Below are 18,345 nucleotides of genomic sequence, written 5' to 3' on the forward strand. Positions count from 1 at the left end.
ATGGACGATGGGTGGAGCCCGCCTTCCTCCGACGTGGCCGCTCCGAATTCGGCCGTGACAACAGCAACTTCCGGCCCCTCCCTCCCGTCGCTATGCAACGGGATAAAAGGGAAAGGCGGACGGTAGTCCATTCCTTAAAGGGGCCAGTGTATACGCGGGTGACTTTTCCTGTCACCTTTCTCCTGCGTATGGCCGCAAATAATCTGAGAGCTTTATTAATTTGGATATTTATTATACCCTGCTTTTCTCCCCAATGGGGATCCAAAACAACTTATCTATCGGTTAAAAAAAAAAAATCACACTGACACACATCTAAAAATATTTTAAAATTTATGTTATTTATAGTCTGCCTTTTTCAGGGCCGTACTAAAACTAAGGACAAGCGATAGCCCATAGGGATGACATGAGTGGACAGCGATTGCCCATAGGCAATACATGAATGCCAAAAGAGAATGCATGATTGCCCATAGGGAATAATGAAGAGTAGGCTTGCCCATAGGAGATAACGGAGTACATAATTGCCAAGACAGAATCCATAATAGCCAATAGAGAATCCATGATTGCCCATCGGCCACCGCCCCGGGGCTCAGGGAGGTGGGGAAACATTTCGGCCCCTTCCCCCGGCCGTTGCAGCTGCAGCCGACAGCCACGGCGGCCATAACTTTTTAAAGAGCCCCTAACGATTGCTTGGGAAGCCAGAATGACCTCTCGCGTGTGATGAATTTGCCCCTACGAGTTAAAGGCCACCACCCCGGGGCTCACGGAGGCGGGAAACATTTCGGCCCCTCCCTCCCCGTTGCAGCTGTCCCCGACAGCGGCGGCGGCCATAACTTTTTAAAGAGCCCCTAACGAGAGCTGGGAGAGCCAGAATGACCTCTCGCGTGTGATGAATTTGCCCCTACGAGTCCAAGGCCACCACCCCGGGGCTCAGGGAGGTGGGGAAACATTTCGCCCCTCCCCCCACAGCCGTTGCAGCTGTCCCCGACAGCAGAGGCGGCCATAACTTTTTAAAGAGCCCCCAACAAGAGCTGGGGGAGCCAGAATGACCTCTCGCGTCTGATGTCCCAGCGGCCAGAGGTGGAATTTGCCCCTACGAGTCCAAGTCCACCACCCCGGGGCTCAGGGAGGCGGGAAACGTTTTGGCCCCTCCCCCCCACGTGGCCGTTGCAGCTGCCGCCGACAGCAGCGGCGGCCATGACTGTTTAAAGAGCCCCCAACGAGAGCTGGGGGAGCCAGAATGACCTCTCGAGTGTGATGTCCCAGCGGCCAGAGGTGGAATTTGCCCCTACGAGTCCAAGGCCACCACCCCGGGGCTCAGGGAGGCGGGGGAACGTTTCGGCCCCTCCCCACCTACCCCGCACGGTCATTGCAGCTTTTGCTGACAGCAGCAGCGGCCATGACTTTTTAAAGAGCCCCCAACAAGAGCTGGGGGAGCCGGAATGACCTCTCGCATGTGATGTCCCAGCAGCCATCACATGAGAGGTGGAATTTGCCCCTACGAGTCCAAGGCCACCACCCCGGGGCTCAGGGAGGCGGGGGAACGTTTCGACCCCTCCCCACCCACCCCCCGCAGTCATTGCTTTTTAAGCGCCCCCAACGAGAGCTGGGGGAGCTGGAATGACCTCTGGGCAATATTGGGTCCGCAGTGGCACCTTTATGACCAACAAAGTTTTATTCAAGGTATGAGCTTTCCTGTGCATGCGCACTTCTTCAGATACAGAAGCTTATACCCAGAATAAAAAATAACCAGGGGTCCCTAGGACATCATCATCATATGCCGTCACAACGCAACCAAGTCATGGAGACCCCCTGGCCGCAGGTTTCTCAAAACAAGAGATCAGCACAAATAATCTGTCATTGCCTGCCTCTGCATAGCAGTCCCAGTTGTCCTTGGTGGTCTCTTAGCCAGATACTAACCACAGCTGACCCTGCTTAGCTTTAGAGATTTGATCAGACTGAGCTAGGAAGGCTATCAGGCTGTTGTCTTGCAGTTTTACAAAGCCACATATTCAACCGGTACAGCTTTTTCCTCTGTCATGCAAAATCCATTTGTTGAATTTTCCGCCTGAGGTTAGAAAGCGCAGCAAAGCTGGAAGGGGCAACCTTTCCCTCCAAGACTGAAACTGAGCTGAAGCAGCGTCTTCTAAATCCAAGAGAATTCATGCTTGGCAAGTCGCTGCGCGAACCTGCGCTTTCCATATTGACAAAGCGATCCTGTTCTCCCCGATGGAAAACTACATCTCCCAGCAGGCCTCGGGCTGATCTGAACAGTTTGTGGGAGGGGAGCTTCACTGGCCCTTGCATTGAAAAGAAGGCCGGTGGCTTCTGTCTCCCCCTGCTCGGCGTGGCATTTGGTGTCTTCCAAAAGCGGGCGGACTCTGGCTGGAGAAAGCGGCGGTTGGGGCGGGGCAGTTCGGTTGGAACCTTTAGGAGGGAGAGGAGTTGGTGTCTTGGCCGGGATGCAAAGCACCGATCTGGGCAACAGGGAGGAGGGCAAGATCTGGCACCGCAAGCCTTCCCCAGCAGCACAGCAGGGGTAACCGTACAAGAAATTAGTTTCTATTTCAGTTTACGTCGTGCTTAAGCGCAGCTTTTTTTTTTTAATGGAACCTCTGTGTGCAGGAGCAGTATACCTTGCATGCCAGGTAGTTGCAAGCTGGCAAACTGCATAGATTGCTTCTATAAAAGGGGCTGGGTGCTGGTTCTATGAATCGCTAGGGCACATATGGACTTGTCATGTATTATATAAGGTTACTGGCCTGTCCAAGTTGGTTTCATCTTCTCTGGCTGGTAGCAGCTCTTGATGGTTTCAGAAAAAGGTCTTTCAAGTTATTTGATCCCTTTGAATGGAGATGCTGGGGATTGAACCTGGGGCTCTGCAAAGCAGGTGCTCTGACATGCTAGCTAAATGGAACCTCCCCGTATATTTTAGAGTACCAGGGAACAAGTAAGTCCCAGAACCATATGATTGGCTGTTGTTGGAAATGGAAAGTTAGGCTAAGCAGGACTTGGTCCAAGTAAAAAGCAATTCTAGTGCCCTTTGCAGTGGTTAGTCATTATAAAAGCTAAAATCTGATTTGGTGCAGTTGCTCCTTGGTGGCTTTAGATGAATGGTTGTTCGTGTGTATCTATTTCAGTAAATAATATTTCCCTGAAGAATTTAAAGTTTCGTGTATGCTATCTCAGTACACCTTGTCTGCAACCTTAGCTTGGCAAAGTGCAAGATTCGGTGTCACGTCTCTGGTATCTCTAGTTAAAAGGATTGGATATGACGCTGAAAGAAAGATAGCCTGGTATTTGTGGTGTAGTGGTAAGAATGTTGGATAGGATTGCTAGGTCACCTCTGGCCACCAGCAGGGGATGAGGGGGATAGAGTTTCCAGACCCAGGCTGGGAAAGAGAAGAGCAGGTTTCCCTGTTGCTACGAATACCCTGAATGTGTTCAAATGACGTCTCAAAGCCAGCCAAGCTTGTAATTATGATTCTAGTAAAGGGGGAAGATTCTAGCTCAGAAGTTCTCTTTCCTAACATCAAGAAGGGTCTGTACTATGGAAGTTAAGTCATTTGAGGCAGAGGAAACAGTGCTGTTAACAAGATAGCTCGAACAGTTGTCTTCTATGAGGAAAGGTTAAGGCGCTTAGGGCTCTTTAGCTTGGAGAAATGACGACTGAGGGGTGACATGATTGAGGTTTATAAGATTATGCATGGGAAAGAGCAGGTAGAGAAAAAGGTACTTTTCTCCCTTTCTCACACTACAAGAACTCGTGGGCACTCCATGAAATTGCTGAGCGGTCGGGTTAGAACGGATAGAAGGAAGTACTTCTTCACCCAAAGAGGGATTAACACTTGGAATTCACAGCCACAGGAAGTGGTGGCGGCTACAAGCATGGACGGCTTCAAAAGGGAATTAAATAAGCATATGGAGCAGAGGTCCATCAGTGGCTATTAGCCACAAGGTATAGATAGGGGCTCTGAGGCAAGTGATGCTCTGTCTTCTTGGTGCTTGGGGGGGGGGGTCAACAGGGGGAGGGCTTCTAATGTCCTGGCCCCACTGGTGGACCTCCTGGTGGCACCTGGTATTTCTGGCCACTATGTGATACAGAGTGTTGGACTGGATGGGCCTTTGGCCTGATCCAGCATTGGCGCCTCTTATGTTCTTCTTGAGAATACCACAAATGCTGCCATCTCAAGATCTCATTTATACCCAGTCTTTCTTCCCAGTGAGGGCCCAAAGTGGCTTACAAAATCACTCTTCGTGCCTCCGTTTTATCCTCACAACATACCATGCTGGGCTCTCCTTCGTACATCCTTAATGACTTTTTCCTCTCTTTGGGGGTTGCCTTGCAGAAAGAAAGAAAGCTAGCCTGGTTCTTGTGGTGTAATGGTTATAATAGTGGATGGGGTTGCCAGGTCCCCCCAGCCGCTGGCAGGGGATGTGGGGGTAGAGTTGCCAGATCCAGGCTGGGGAACTCCTGGAGATTTGGGGATGGAGCCTGGGGAGGACGGGGACCTCAGTGGGGTACAATACGCCAGAGTCCACCCTCCAAAGCATCCATTCTCTCGATGGGAACCGATCTCTGTAGTCTGGAGGTGAGCTGTAAATCCGGGGGATCTGGAGGCTGGCACCCCTCTTGGACCAGGATCGGGGAGACTCACATTCAACTCCTCACTCTGAGCCTAACTTAACTCACCAAGTGAGGACAAAATGGAGAACAGGAAAATAGCATAAGCCACTCTGGGTCCCCATAAGGGGAGGAAGGCAAAGTATAAATGAAGTCAGTTATTAAATTCTTGTCTTTTAGCTGACATTTCCAAGTGCTTCCAAGTGGAAGGTGTAATCAGTGGCAAGTAATAACTGAGTGGTGACTACTAACCCCGGGATAAAAATCCTTTTCCTCAAAGAATCCGGGGTATATTGTTCTCCCCGTAAAATACACAGATTAAAGGAGGAGTGAGAGAAGGAGCGTTGTTTATCTGCCCATTGCCAGGGCTATTTTTGGGCAGGAACGCACAGAAACAGAGTTCCTGCTGGCTCCTGAGTTGGCCACGCCCAGCAGGAACTCATTAGCATAATAGGCCACACCCAACAGCAGAAACTCATTAGGATTGGCTACATTAGGGGGGTGTGGCCTAACATGCAAAGGAGTTCCTGCTACAAAAAAAGGCCCTGGGTTTTGACAACAAACAAGGTAAACAGAATAAGAAGCAATGGTGGGTGTGGCTGGATGACCACACTTCTGGTAACATGGGGTGTGGCCCGATATGCTAATGAGTTCATGCTGTTGGGTGTGGCCTATTATGCTAATGAGTTCCTGCTGGGCTTTTTCTACAAAAAAAAGTCCTGCCCATTGCTGTTCATGAAAGAAAACCAAATTACATTTTACAATATGATCCTAAACAGAGTCACACCCCTCTAAGTCAAATTGAAATCAGTGATCTTAGAGGAGTGTAGTTCTGTTTAGGTTTGCACTGTTTAAAAGAACTTTGGGTACAAGCTACGATTTTGTTTGGTTTGTCTTGCCATTGGTTTTCCTGTGATAACTAGCCTGTTTCCATCAGCTCAGTTCTCTTTTCTTATACATCATACAATTTGTTGTTGTTTATCCTAGTGATACTTAACTGACTTTTTAATTACATTTTTCTCTTTTCAAAAATGTTATGCTTTATCAGAAGATTTTTCCACATGGAGTGTGTTTGGTTTAGTGGTTAAGTGCGTGGACTCTAAATCTGGGAGAACTAGGTCTGATTCCCCACTCCTCTACTTGCAGCTGCTGGATGAACTTGGGCAAGGCATAGTTCTGTCAGAGCTGTCCTTGAAAGGAGTTCGTAAGCCGCTCTGAGACTCCGAGTGAAGAGCGGGGTATAAATCCAATCTCTTCTCTTCTTCATCTTCTTTATCATCTCCGAGGATCTTGGTCCCTGCTAAGTAGACGTTATGTTAATGGCATAAGGAAATTTGGAAGGTCCGCTCTTGGCTGAGCAATCATGTACAAGAAACAGTTTTGCTTGCTCAGAAAAGCTAAAGGTGGTTGTATGAGGAAGGATTTGGGGGCCCATGCAGTTAAGCCTAACCAATCTTATTTGGTTTTGGTAGTCTTGGGGGTGCTCAGTTCTGCACTGGACTGGGGCTGTTAACTTCTTCTCGTGTTCTCCTCAGAGTCATCGCAAATATTATTCACAGTACCGTGGGCTATCATTCCAAGACGATCCGTTTCTTGCATGTGGCCTTCGACAGCTCTGGAGATTCGTTGCTTGCCGGAGACCATCAAGGGAATATCTATGTTTTTGATCTTGTGGCCAACCGGTGGGTGAGGCTTGTTGCTTTTTAGATCTTCCATTTTTCCCCCCTGTATAAAATATTTTAACAGCAGGTGTACAGTTCATTTCAGGCAATGAACAGGTTAGCTTTACTGATATTGCTGTTCATTTTTAAATGTTATGTCCTGCTTTTCTTCCAGGCAGCAGGCATTGCCCTTCCCTTTGCCCTGTTAAGATCCTATTCAGGTCTTTGCGCTGGTACTGTGCTATGTCTTCATAATACTGTATTACATGTAACACTGCATTAAATATAACTCAGTTCATACTTCGTTTCTTATGTCCTGAATGTTTTGGATATCTTCTGAGCCATCTGGGTAAATGAGACTATTCTGCGCTTTTCACTAGTATCTGAAGAGCCAGATTGTGTAGTGGTTAAGAGTGGTGGACTGTAATCTGGAGAACCGGATTTGATTCCGCACTCCTCCACATGCAGCCAGCTGGGTGACCTTGGGCCATCACAAGTTCTCTCAGAGCTCTCTCAGCCCCACCTACCTCACAGTGTGTCTGTTGTGGGGAGAAGAGGAGAAGGTGATTTTAAGTTGCTCTTAGTCTCTGAGTGAAGGACAGGGTATAAATCTAACTCTTTTCCTCCTCCGTCCATCTTGTCAACAGTCACTATGGGTGTTTTGACGGTTCCTGTCAGTTACCTTTTTGTAGCCCTTGAACAGAATCATTTTTTACTGTCACAAACAGGTTTAACCTGGTTCAACGCACAGCACAATCTTGCACCGCTCTGGCTTCTGGTCTTCGCCGGAAAACGGAATTTCTCGTCGCTTTGGCTGACTATTCCATCAAGTGCTTTGATACAGGTAACGGATACTGTTTATGAGACTGGTGCTCCTGAGAGAAGGCTGTAGAGTGCTGTACATCTTAATCGTGGCTGTCCTCCCTGGCTAGCATCTGCTTGACCATCTGCTTACCACAGGATAAGCTGCCTTCCATGAGGCTGAAGAAACAAAACATGATCAGTGATAAAAAAAATAAATGTTTCTGAAGTCATGTGGACTAGCCAAGTGATAAGTTATTTAAAACTGGATGGAGAGTCTTTGGCCCGCAGAACACCTCTTGTCTCCGTGGCACTTCCCATTCACCTGAGTCTGTTAGAAATGAAAAGGTTTGTGTTTTTAAAGAAGACCCTGAGAGCACAATTTGGGCAGCAGAGACAGTGTCATAGATGCAACGAACATGAAATTGAGCAAACTTCAGAGGACAGCGGAAGACAGGAGGGCCTGGCGGGATCTGGTCCATGGGGTCGTGGAGAGTCAGACTCAACTGTGTGACTGAACAACAACAACAAGAGCTGTGAGACCCAGATTCAAATCCCCTCTGGCATGGAAGCTTCTTGGATGACCTTGACTCAGTCAGTCTATCCCACAGGGTGACTGTTGTAAGGATCAAATGGAGGATGGGAGAACAAGGGTGTAAGCCTCTTTGGGTTCCCATTGGGGGAAAATAAGAACGGTACACATAAATAAATAAAGTGTTCTTTCCTGTGGAAGAGACAGAAGCATACACTTCTTTCCATTGCAGGCAATGGGACTTAAAGTTGCTTAACGTAGGCTGGATCACATCATGAGTTTCTGACCCTCCTAGTTTTGGAGGAAAAGCATGCTTTTGAAGTTCCAGAAAGTCTTCACAAAAATTACCATGTAGTTGTAATTCCATGATTTTTAAAGTCCAGGAACCAATGGCTACTAGTCATGGTGACTGAGGGGAACTTCCACATTCAGAATCCCAGAACCAGGAGGCCACATCAGGGGAAGGCCTCGGCCTCTATGTCCTGTTGTTGGCTGTCCAGAGGAACTGATTGGCCACTATGTGAGACAGGGTGTTAGACAAGATGGACTGTTGGTCTGATCCAGCAGGGCTCTTCTCATGTTCTTATGAAGGCCTCGGCCTCTATGTCCTGTTGTTGGTTGTCCAGAGGAACTGGTTGGCCACTATGTGAGACAGGGTGCTAGACAAGATGGACTATTGGTCTGATCCAGCAGGGCTTTTCTCATGTTCTTAAAAGTAACTAGGATCTTAAACCAGAATTAAACCGTAGCTAAGAATCCCAGTTTGTGGGAGGACGGGGACAAAGATGCATACCTGCATTCATACCTCAGGTAAACATATTAAATCACCATTCATTATGCTGCACACAAAAAGAGAGGAGCCAACCACATCCACCAGCCTGGCATAAATTGGGTTTGTGCACCTTTTGTATAACAATAGGCAAATCAGACATCTAAACGCAGCCTGGAACTTCTTTCTGAAAGCTGCTTTTGTGTTTGTTTTTGTTCTTGTTGTAGATACCAAAGAACTTGTTAGTTGGATGAGGGGCCATGATTCTTCCGTGTCCTCCATCTCTGTTCACGGCTCTGGCCGATACGCCATCACAACCTCTGCAGACACGGCCCAGCTATGGGATCTTGACACCTTTCAGCGGAAAAGGAAGCTGAATGTTCGCCAGTCTGTGGGCATCCAGAAGGTTAGGTCTAAGGAAACCCTGTCATGTTCATGCCAGTGGAAGCTGGTGTCGCCCTCATCTGAGGGAGAGGGAGGAAATGGGCAATGCGAGGCTAACGTACCTTAAGGAAGAGTAGCACTGCGATCTAGAAGCTTTCGGATCCCGTTAGGCAGGACCACATCTCCTGCTTCAGCCTATTATTGCGGTGATCCCTCTAATCTGTTTGGTTTTCCTGTAGTTTTTCTCCTGGCCACAACTTGATGGTGGCACACACAGTCTCTGCCTGACATGGCTTTAAGGGCCTGTGGACTCATCCTTACACTAGCTTAACTTGCTGCTCATGTAGGGTTACCAGGCCAAGCCTGGTATCTAGTGGGAGGGTTGGGGGTGGGGACATGAGGGTAAAACCATAGCTGTGACCTCCTCCTTATTGGGGAGGACTGGTTTCCCTTTTTAAGTGTTCTTTATTTTTGTTTTACTGGGTATATAAGGCTGCCACCAGGAAATTTTAAGGTTTTCCAAACCTTTATGCTTTCACTATTGCTCTTTTTATTTGGTAGACCGAGTTCAAGGCTTACAGGGATCTGTGTGGTCCTGGGAAGTATTTCATTCAGAGCTGGTATAAACTTGGATGAAAGAGGATTTCTTGAAATAACTACTAAATAAGAGGGTTGTACAATGTAACTAGTAATGCATAAATGATGAACAATTGCTTTGGTATCACACAATCTTATCCCTCACTGACAGGGATCTTTCAGGTAACTTTGTAACACTTGTTTAACTCAAGGTCATATATGTTCACTGTTTCTCTCCAGTTTATCAGGACATACAGCCTTTCCTATAACTTGTCTTCAATTAAACTTTCATTTACTTTTTCCTATACACTCAGCTTTCCTTCTGTTTCTCTGTCTCACTGAACTACCTCAGTTATCAGCTTATAACTGCTTCAACACAGAACTATTGTCTAACCACTAACTGAACATCAACTGTCCACATCTAACTGAAACTGACTGACTCACATACTCATCCAACCAGATTCACTTCCAAAACCCCTCCCCCTCTCTGTCAACCACCAATCATACCACACTGGCCTCTTTCAACCACTCTAGTCTATCTACCACAGCCATGCAACCAAACTTTTAAAGAGACACACACACACAGAAACAAGGAATCGTTACAATAGCGTTTCCTCCAATTCCTAAAGCTACCCTACATCACTTCTGGGTTTTTCTTTTCTTTGTTTCTAGTTTCCTCCCACTTCTGCTCAAGGCAGTGGCCGTCAACTAGAGCTGCTGGCGGGAGGCCTCCCACCATAGGGAGAGACCCGGCAGCCCAATGCTTACGCGATCCTTTCAGGTCATAGAAACAGCAGAGATTAGGGGGAGGTCTGCTCAATTCGAGACGCTGAAGCACAGCTCTTGCTAAACTACAGGAGAAGGCTTGTTTTAAACTACCATTTTTAAGGTACCGTATTGTTTGCTGCATTTTCAGGTCTTCTTCCTCCCACTAAGTAACACCATTATCAGCTGCTTTAAGGATAACTCCATCTTTGCCTGGGAATTCGATACTCTTCACTGCAAGTATCAGTTGCCGTCTCCAATAGAAGGCTCGTCCTTGCGTTACAAAGTTTTTGCGGCTACGCGGTATGTTGTGATCTTCGCACAGGTGAAAATCTTTGCAGGTCATGCTGAATGTTTGATATTTATTTATTTTATCGCTTAGACTTTTTGGCCTCCCTTCCCTGCAAGCAGGGCTCAGGGCGGCTTACGTCGGAACAAAAACACAAGAATCCAAGTTAAATTAAGCCAGCGTTAAAGACAGTACAAAGTCCTAAGTAAACAGCAATTCCAAGGTGATGAATAATTTCAGTAAAAATCGAACTACCCAGAGCCTCCAAGGGGGGCAGGTGGTGGTGGGGGAACCCGAGAGTGCCAGACTCCTTGCTGTCCCATCGCCGTCCTCAGCCCAAAGCCTGGCGGAACATCTCTGCCTTACAAGCCCTGCGGAAAGGCAGTAAATCTTGCAGGGCACAGATGATCTCGGGCAGAGAGTTCCACCAGGCGGGGGCCAGGGCCGGGAAGGCTCTCAGCCCAGGGACCACCAGGATATTTTTAATACCAAGTACTTCCCTCTGAGGAGCTGCGGTGGCTCAAGAGGTTAAGACGCTGAACTGCAGGCTGTGGAAGGTCGGTAGTTCAGCAGTTTGAGACCCGAGTGTGCCGCATGACGGAGTGCGCTCCCGTCTCTAGTTCCAGCCCCTGCCAACCTAGCAGTTCGAAAGCAAGACATTGCAAGTAGATAAATAGGTACCACTTCGGTGGGAAGGTAACAGCGTTCCGTGCGCCTTGGTGTTTAGTCATGCCGGCCACATGACCACAGAATTGTCTTCAGACAGCGCTGGCTCTTCCGCTTTGAAACGGAGATGAGCACCGCAACCCTAGAGTCGGACTCGACTGGCTTTTGAGCAAGGGAACCTTTACCTTTACTTCCCTCTGGCTTTTCAGGGTGCTTCTAAACCAGGGGTAGGCAACCTTTTTGACCAGAGTACCAAAACATCCCTGCAGTCTTTCTGCAGGGATGTTAGTGTGCCATAGGCTTGCCAACCTCCTGATGGTGCCTGGATATCTCCTGGGATTACAAATGACCTCCAGACCACAGAGGTCAGTCTCCCTGGGAATGAAAGGCTGCTTTGGAGGGTGGACGCTGTGGCACTGTATCCTCCCCAGGCTCCCCACCGTCCTGTAGTGTTGTCCTCTGTGTTTTTCCTGGCCTGTACTCCTATGCTCCGGGGCAAAATCGTATGCGTCATGTAAATGACGCAGGTACGTAACTCCTGTAGAACGTGGAGTATATTAAAAGTATAATAAATTCCCCCTTTCTTCAAAGGAGCTTGGGGTGGCAGGCATTCAGGATTTCTGCCCTCCCCCCTCCGTCTTGTTTGTCCTGGCAACAACCCTGTGAGGTAGGTTAGTCTGAGAGAAAGCTAGTGGCTTAAGGTCCAGTGCGATATGAGACCGTGCCCCATCCTTGAGGAGTTTTATTTTATTTTGGCATTTTACTTTCTGTTTAGCTGAGTCTTTTCCCTTTCCCTTAGCTAAGTTTAGTTTTCAGTTTTCTACCTTTGTTTTCCTTTTTGTTCTTTTTCTTTCCTCTTTCTTAGATTCAGTGCCAAAGTCTCCTCTCCCTCCCTTGTTTGGGTGTGTTTGGAGCCGCTGGAAGGTTAAAATAGATCAAGGGGCCTTTTGATGGTGACTGTTAATTGCTAATGCTTTATTATTTTCTTTTTTTTTCCCCTTCCCTCTTTGAGGAGGTTCTATTAGCATGTGTTTGAATTAGTGAAATGTGTGGAAGGAGAGGTCTGAGCTTTGAGTGTACGGCTATATATTTAGTTAGTTATGAGTTTCTTTGGATTTTGTGTTTTACGTTTCCATTTCATGATTTGGTTAGGTAGGATTCCCATTTTTTGAAAAGCAAAAAAGAGGGTGTATTTCCTGACTGACTACTTCAAACAAGTGATCATTACAACAAATGTCATTTTAAATACCTCTGCTATTTAAGCTGTGATAATTGCTACCAACTATGAATATTCCTAACCAATGTTCCCTCTAAGCTGTGGAGTCTTGTGCGCCAAAAATTATACTTTGTGAGCTACTGGCATTAAAGTTGTGAGCAGGCAATTTGGCTACTGCATAAGTCAGTTTGCCTTGGAGTCATCCTTCCTGAGCTATGACAAAAATCTATGAGCTGGAGGCTAAAAAATTGTTAGCTAGCTCACACTAACTCAGCTTAGAGGGAACGTTGTTCCTAATCCTTCCAGCCTTCTCTGTGGCGGCCCCTCACTGGTGGAACAAGCTCCCAGAAGACATCAGGGCCCTGTGGGACCTTTTACAGTTCCGCAGGGCCTGTAAAACGGAGCTCTTCCGCCAGGCTTTTAAGTAGGGTGCCGCCTCAATCGTCTGGCCCTGGCCCTGGCCTGATTACCAGCTGTGTCAACAACCGGCCCTGGCCTGATTACCAACTGTGCTGACAACTGTATCATTATTGGTACCGACAGTACCAACGGCGCCACCAACCGAGGCTTTATAGCTGGGCGTGGGCCGGTGGACAGTGTTTCGTTGACAGCCGATATAAGAAGATTTGCCATCTTTTAATATAAGTTGTATGGTTTTATATCAATTGATAGTTTTAATGGAATTTTAATGTATTTTTATATATGTTGTTAGCCGCCCTGAGCCTCCCGAATGGCGGGGAGGGCTGGATATAAATGTAAATATAAATAAATAAACAATAAGAGGACATTTTCATCAGGTTTTTAAAAAGGAGCCCAAAAGAGGATGGACACCAAAAAAAAGAGATCACGTCCTCTGAAAAAAGGACATCTGGTAGTCCTAGGTTAGGATACTACCTTGGTGGTGGGTGGAAAGGGCCGTCAAGTCGCAGCTGATTTCTGGCAGCCCCGTAGGGTTTTTAAGGCAAGAGACGTTCAGAGGTGGTTGGTCATTGCTTGCCTCCACATCATGCCCCTATTATTCCTTGGAGGTCTCTTGTTCAGGTTCTAGCCAGAGCCAACCTTGCTTAACTTCCAAAACCTGACGACATCAGGCTAGCCTGGGCTATCCAGATCAGGTGATATTACCTTCCCAAATTATTTCTTCATTTTACTTCATCTAGCTTTTCCTGTGCATTTTAGGCTTCTTAGGTTTTATAGGCTTTTTTATTTGATGGACTTTAAAGACCGGGTCAGACAGAAGGACCGATTTCCTCTTATTAACTGACCTTTCTCTTACGTAATCAATGAAATTGTCAAACAATCAATCAGGGTCTTACAAGCAAGCAGCTTAAGGATGCTGAATAAACGTGGTGTATGTGGTTGCTGTTGGTCATTCTGGCTGTATGTTACCGATTCAGATTGGCAATGACTCTCCAGGCAGAGAACAATCTTTTCCAACACTTTTCGACCTGAGATCCTTTCCCTTGTTTTGCCGGGCATTGAACCTGAGAGCAGGACACGGTGGTCTGCCAGTGAGCCCCAGCCTCATATGTCACTGAGCAGGGGTTTAAACTCTGCTCCCCTTAGTTGAAGTTCAGCCCTTTCCCATGAGACCAAGCACTTGAGTTAACCAGAACTGGGCCCCCTTCTCTTTGCTACTTCCTCTGAAGGGAGATCTGAGTGGCTCTTTCTACGTAGGCCTTCCAGGACAACAAAGAGATTTGTTTTCTCAAGCCCTCTTCTTCCTTAGTTGAGTTACAGCCTAACCATACAGTGTCTTGGCGCTCCTTTTCTCTGTCCCTTCCTAATATCTGCCCTGATCCCGTTGACCAGACATACGCAGAGATATCTGTGCCTGGAACTTAATTCCCCAGTTTGACCTAGCGGTACAGTGCACGGAGAGAGGGGGCTTAAGTCTCTGTCCTCCCATGTCCAAACTGAAACAGCCCTGAAGAGCCACTGTTTGCCCCACCGGGAAACCTTTATTCATAGTCCATCAGCACAAAAGCAGCTTGTTGGACTGTGTGGGTTTCCCGTTGGACAGCGGGGGAAGGCTCTGAATTAGGCCACAACCCACTTGGAAATCCTTTGCTGGAAACGTGATTCCTAGGACACCATCTGATGGGACCCCACATGGTGAGCAGCATGTGGGGAAATGGTAAAGTATAGTTAGGCCCTTCGCTTTGTCACATTGGGCTGGAAGTCACACCCTGCTCATAGTTGATCCTTCAGGGCAACAACTTAGCATGTAAACTTGAAATGAAGGAAACCGGCTCAATTAAAGCTGTGTGTTGTTTCGGTGCTGCAGAGACGGCCGTGTCCTGGCAGCCGGTGGCAAGTCGAATCACCTTCACTTGTGGTGTTTGGAGTCCAGGCAGCTGTTGAGGATAATCCAGATGCCAACGAAGGTGCGCTCAGTTCGCCACCTGGAATTCCTCGCAGACAGTTTTGATGGCGGTTCTAATCAGGTGAGTGGCAAACTTCAAAGTCAATAAATAGCGCTGGGTTTCCCATACTTCAATAGTGGGCATATAATGCTTTCCTCTGAATTCAGATTGTAGACACTCTTTGCTCTTACACCTGACAAAGTGTGCTAGAGCTATCCTTGGTGGAGCTCATCCTCGTTGTTTCTTTGTGAGTCACTGTTCTGGGGCAACTTAAACAGAGGCTAGGCCAGAACAGTGATTCATTCAGAGATACAATGGACAGCATACTCTGGGGCCGGGTATTTGTCCTGCAGCTCTGCTTTGGGGGGCAGTTGTGCATCTGATGTAGAGGTGGAACAAAAGCCACCGCTTCCAGCAGATAGGAACTGGAAAGTGCCCAAAGCAGAACAGTGATTCATACAGAGATACAGTGGGGACAGTCCTGGGAAGCTGTTGATCACTGTAATGAATTATAATGTCTTGGGATGAGCTAACAGATACCTCATACCACGTTGGCTGGAAACAAGTTGGGTAACATGGTATGACCAACTGGATGACATCTAATACTTATGTCCTGTTTTTAATCCATACTAAATGTAAGCCAATAATATGCTTACATAATATTTACGTAGTATCTTAGAGCATCCGAAGTGCTCCATGCTCATACCCTCAGCAATCTTTAAGGTAGGTCAGTATTAGCCATGTCACAGGTAGGGGTGTGCGAAAGAAAGCAGTTTACCTAAGGCCTTCCGATGAGTTCGTGGATTGGGCCCCTCTGATGTGCTCGTGGACTGGGCGACACTCTTTGTTCAGAATTCTCTCTCACCATTCAAGACCAGAGGAGCTCTTCGGTCAACTTACCAGCATTTCATAAACCCAGTACCCATGTCATCAAGCCCAGTAAAGCACTGGAACAAAGTATACTAGCCCAGTGGTCTTCAGCTCATGGGTCAGGGCCCTCAGGTGGGGCTTGGAGGCGTACTTGCTGGATCACGAGCCCCTATAGAACTGTTTCTTTTTAAGTTGCCTTGTTGCTTGGGTTTTCTCTGGGCATACCTCCTAGTATTTGGCTTGCATAGAGTGCCAGCAGCTCTCTTGCTCACATTCCTAGCCTTGATGCTGGCAAAGTTCACAACTCTGGCTCCCTCCCTTCCTCGCACATGATCCTGTCGACATATGACTTCCTAACTCTTTTTTGGCAGCTTAGCGATGACTCGTTTCCCAGCAGGGCAATTAGCAGCGCAATCTAAAGTAGCGCTACGTTGTTCTAAGTCCATGGAAATAAATTGGTTTGGAAGGCTGTCTCTCTGCTTTGGGTGGATTCATAAGAATCCCAACATTCACAGCCCTGTCCTAGACGTGGTTACTCAGAAGTCACACCCACTTAACTTCAGAGTGACTTTCAGCGTAGGACTGGGCTCCAGGAATTCTAAATCACCCTCTCAATCAAACACATGTCTATTCTGCACCAAGGAAGCTTTCTAATACTTTCCCGTGTGCTGCAGGTTCTCGGAGTGCTGAGTCAAGACAGCATCATGAGATTTATCCACGTACAGACGTGCAAGCTCCTCTTTGATGTCGGCAGCCACGAAGAGGGAATCGGCACAGCTGCCCTCAGCCCCAACGGAAGGTACATTGCGGCGGTCATGGAAAACGGCAGCCTGAACCTGTATAGCATCCAAGCTCTGACACAAGAGCTTAATAAGGTCAGTCCCCCGTAGAGATGTAAAATTTCCGGAAATTTTGAAGCTCGGAAAAAAACCCGTTTTTTTTCGGGGGGAAATGGAAATTTTCGGGAAAATTGAAAAAAATGCTACATTAGCATTTCTTTTGTCTTTTCTAGATTGAAAGTCATTCTGTTACTTTAGGAACATAAAATATGACTATGGACATTTTTACTTGGCATGAAATTATCACAACTAGCATATTAAAAATATAGCGTATCCAAACAATGACTTGCTTGTCCTCAGTGCACAGAAATTAGATCAATCTGATACCATATATATATATATTTTAGAAATGATTTGGAAAATATTTGAACACCTTGTCTTAAAATATTTTATTCATCATGTTAAAATAAAACTTTCCATAATCAATTTTTTTTTCTTTTCTTTTTTCAATTTTTCCATTTTTCGGAAAAAAAAAAAAGGCTTTAAAAAAATGGGGGGAAAACGTTTTTCCCCCCGCATTTTTCCAGGTTTTTTCCGGGCCTTCACATCTCTAGTCCCCCGAGAAATGGGAACCCAGACAGATAACAGGTCAGGGTATGCTCATTGTTTCGGCACTTGAAAAGGGGCGGGGGGGGGGGATGGACAGATCACTTGTTGCAGCCGCACAGCAGGGGGCCCTTGCAGCAAATGGCCAAGTTTTCCTCTTAAATGGTGGCAGCGGCCACAGGTTGGACCCATGTGCACCGGAACATATAATATGGCCGCTAGAACATTCAACTCAGTATGATTCTCCGGCTCTCTGGGTTCTGTTTAGACAGCAGTGAAGATGAACAGATTTTATCTGAAGTCTGAGTCTCCAACACTTTAGCCTGTCATCTTTTAAAGCTGCAGCCCAGCAGTACAAAATCTTTGTGTGTTTTTCAGCCTCCCCCACCTTTGTTTAAAGTGATAGACGAGCCTTCCAAAGGCACACCCAAGCTGACCATGAGAGTGGTGTCCGGAAGGCCAGAGAGGCCTTGGAAACCGAAAGGGAACAAAGTCCACGCTAAAATGTTGAGGCGGCAGCCCAATGCGTCACTTGAGGACAAAGAGGTAAGAGTGCATGTGCCTGAAGTGCTTTCTGCCTGAAGATCCAAATGAGAGAGATTTGCTAATTAACATGGTGGGAAAGTCCTCTTGCCCACCCTAGAAGAAGAGAAGAAGAAGAGGAGAGAGAGTCGATTTATACCTCGCCCTTCACTTGGAGTCTCAGAGCGGCTTACAAACTCCCTTCCCTTCCCCTCCCCACAACAGACACCCTGTGAGGTGGGTGGGACTGAGAGAGCTCTGACACAAACTGCTCTTTTTCAAGGACAGCTGTGCCAGAGCTTGTGACTGACCCAGGGTCACATCAGCAGCTGCAAGTGGAGGAGTGGGGAAACAAACCTGGTTCTCCCAGATTAGAGTCCGCACACTTAACTAGTCCCCATTAATTTCTTTTTTTTAAAAAAACAACATTTTATTATCCGGATATAACAACATGGCCAATATTATAACAATTCCCTCATTCACAATATACCCTTTTCCCCTTTCTCCCTCCCTCCTCTTCTCCAGGCTTCCCGCAGTGCTCCCACCCCCACCAAATCTCTTTTTCTTGTCCATTCCTTCATCTAAAACAAAACTTAACAGTTAACATTTTCTTTAACTACCTTAATCTTATATTCAACTTTATAGGTAACATTTTCTTTAACTACCATCATCTTCTATTCCACTGTCTTCTCAATCTATTCTTAATAATGTTCAAAGCCCCAGTCCCCATTAATTTCAATAGGTGAGCTTTCCACTGGATTTCACTTCTTGGGCCACGTCTGTCTGTCTCTCTGAATGCTTCCCTTGGGCTGTGCTCAGAATCCAAAGCGGCTACCCCACCTTACCTCAGCTGTAGGTCCTTCCTTGGAGAGAATAATAACAACAATTAGTCTTTCCAGTACCTGGAATTAATTTGCGAAAA

At 46.9% G+C, this 18,345-nt stretch overlaps 1 protein-coding gene across 1 annotated transcript in view; it reads left to right on the forward strand.

Moving 5' to 3' along the window:
* TBC1D31 (TBC1 domain family member 31) overlaps positions 1-18,345 on the forward strand; it is a 40,252-nt gene continuing 21,907 nt past the window's right edge. Inside the window, exons 1-8 of the mRNA XM_015411051.1 lie at positions 1-122; positions 6,157-6,303; positions 7,011-7,126; positions 8,612-8,790; positions 10,261-10,412; positions 14,568-14,727; positions 16,191-16,391; positions 17,280-17,447. Coding sequence (XP_015266537.1) covers positions 1-122; positions 6,157-6,303; positions 7,011-7,126; positions 8,612-8,790; positions 10,261-10,412; positions 14,568-14,727; positions 16,191-16,391; positions 17,280-17,447 — 1,245 coding nt within the window. The remainder of the gene's footprint in view (positions 123-6,156; positions 6,304-7,010; positions 7,127-8,611; positions 8,791-10,260; positions 10,413-14,567; positions 14,728-16,190; positions 16,392-17,279; positions 17,448-18,345) is intronic.

This window comes from Gekko japonicus, unplaced genomic scaffold (assembly GCF_001447785.1).
Source record: "Gekko japonicus isolate JY-2015 unplaced genomic scaffold, Gekko_japonicus_V1.1 scaffold580, whole genome shotgun sequence".
NCBI classification, from domain to species: Eukaryota; Metazoa; Chordata; class Lepidosauria; order Squamata; family Gekkonidae; genus Gekko; species Gekko japonicus.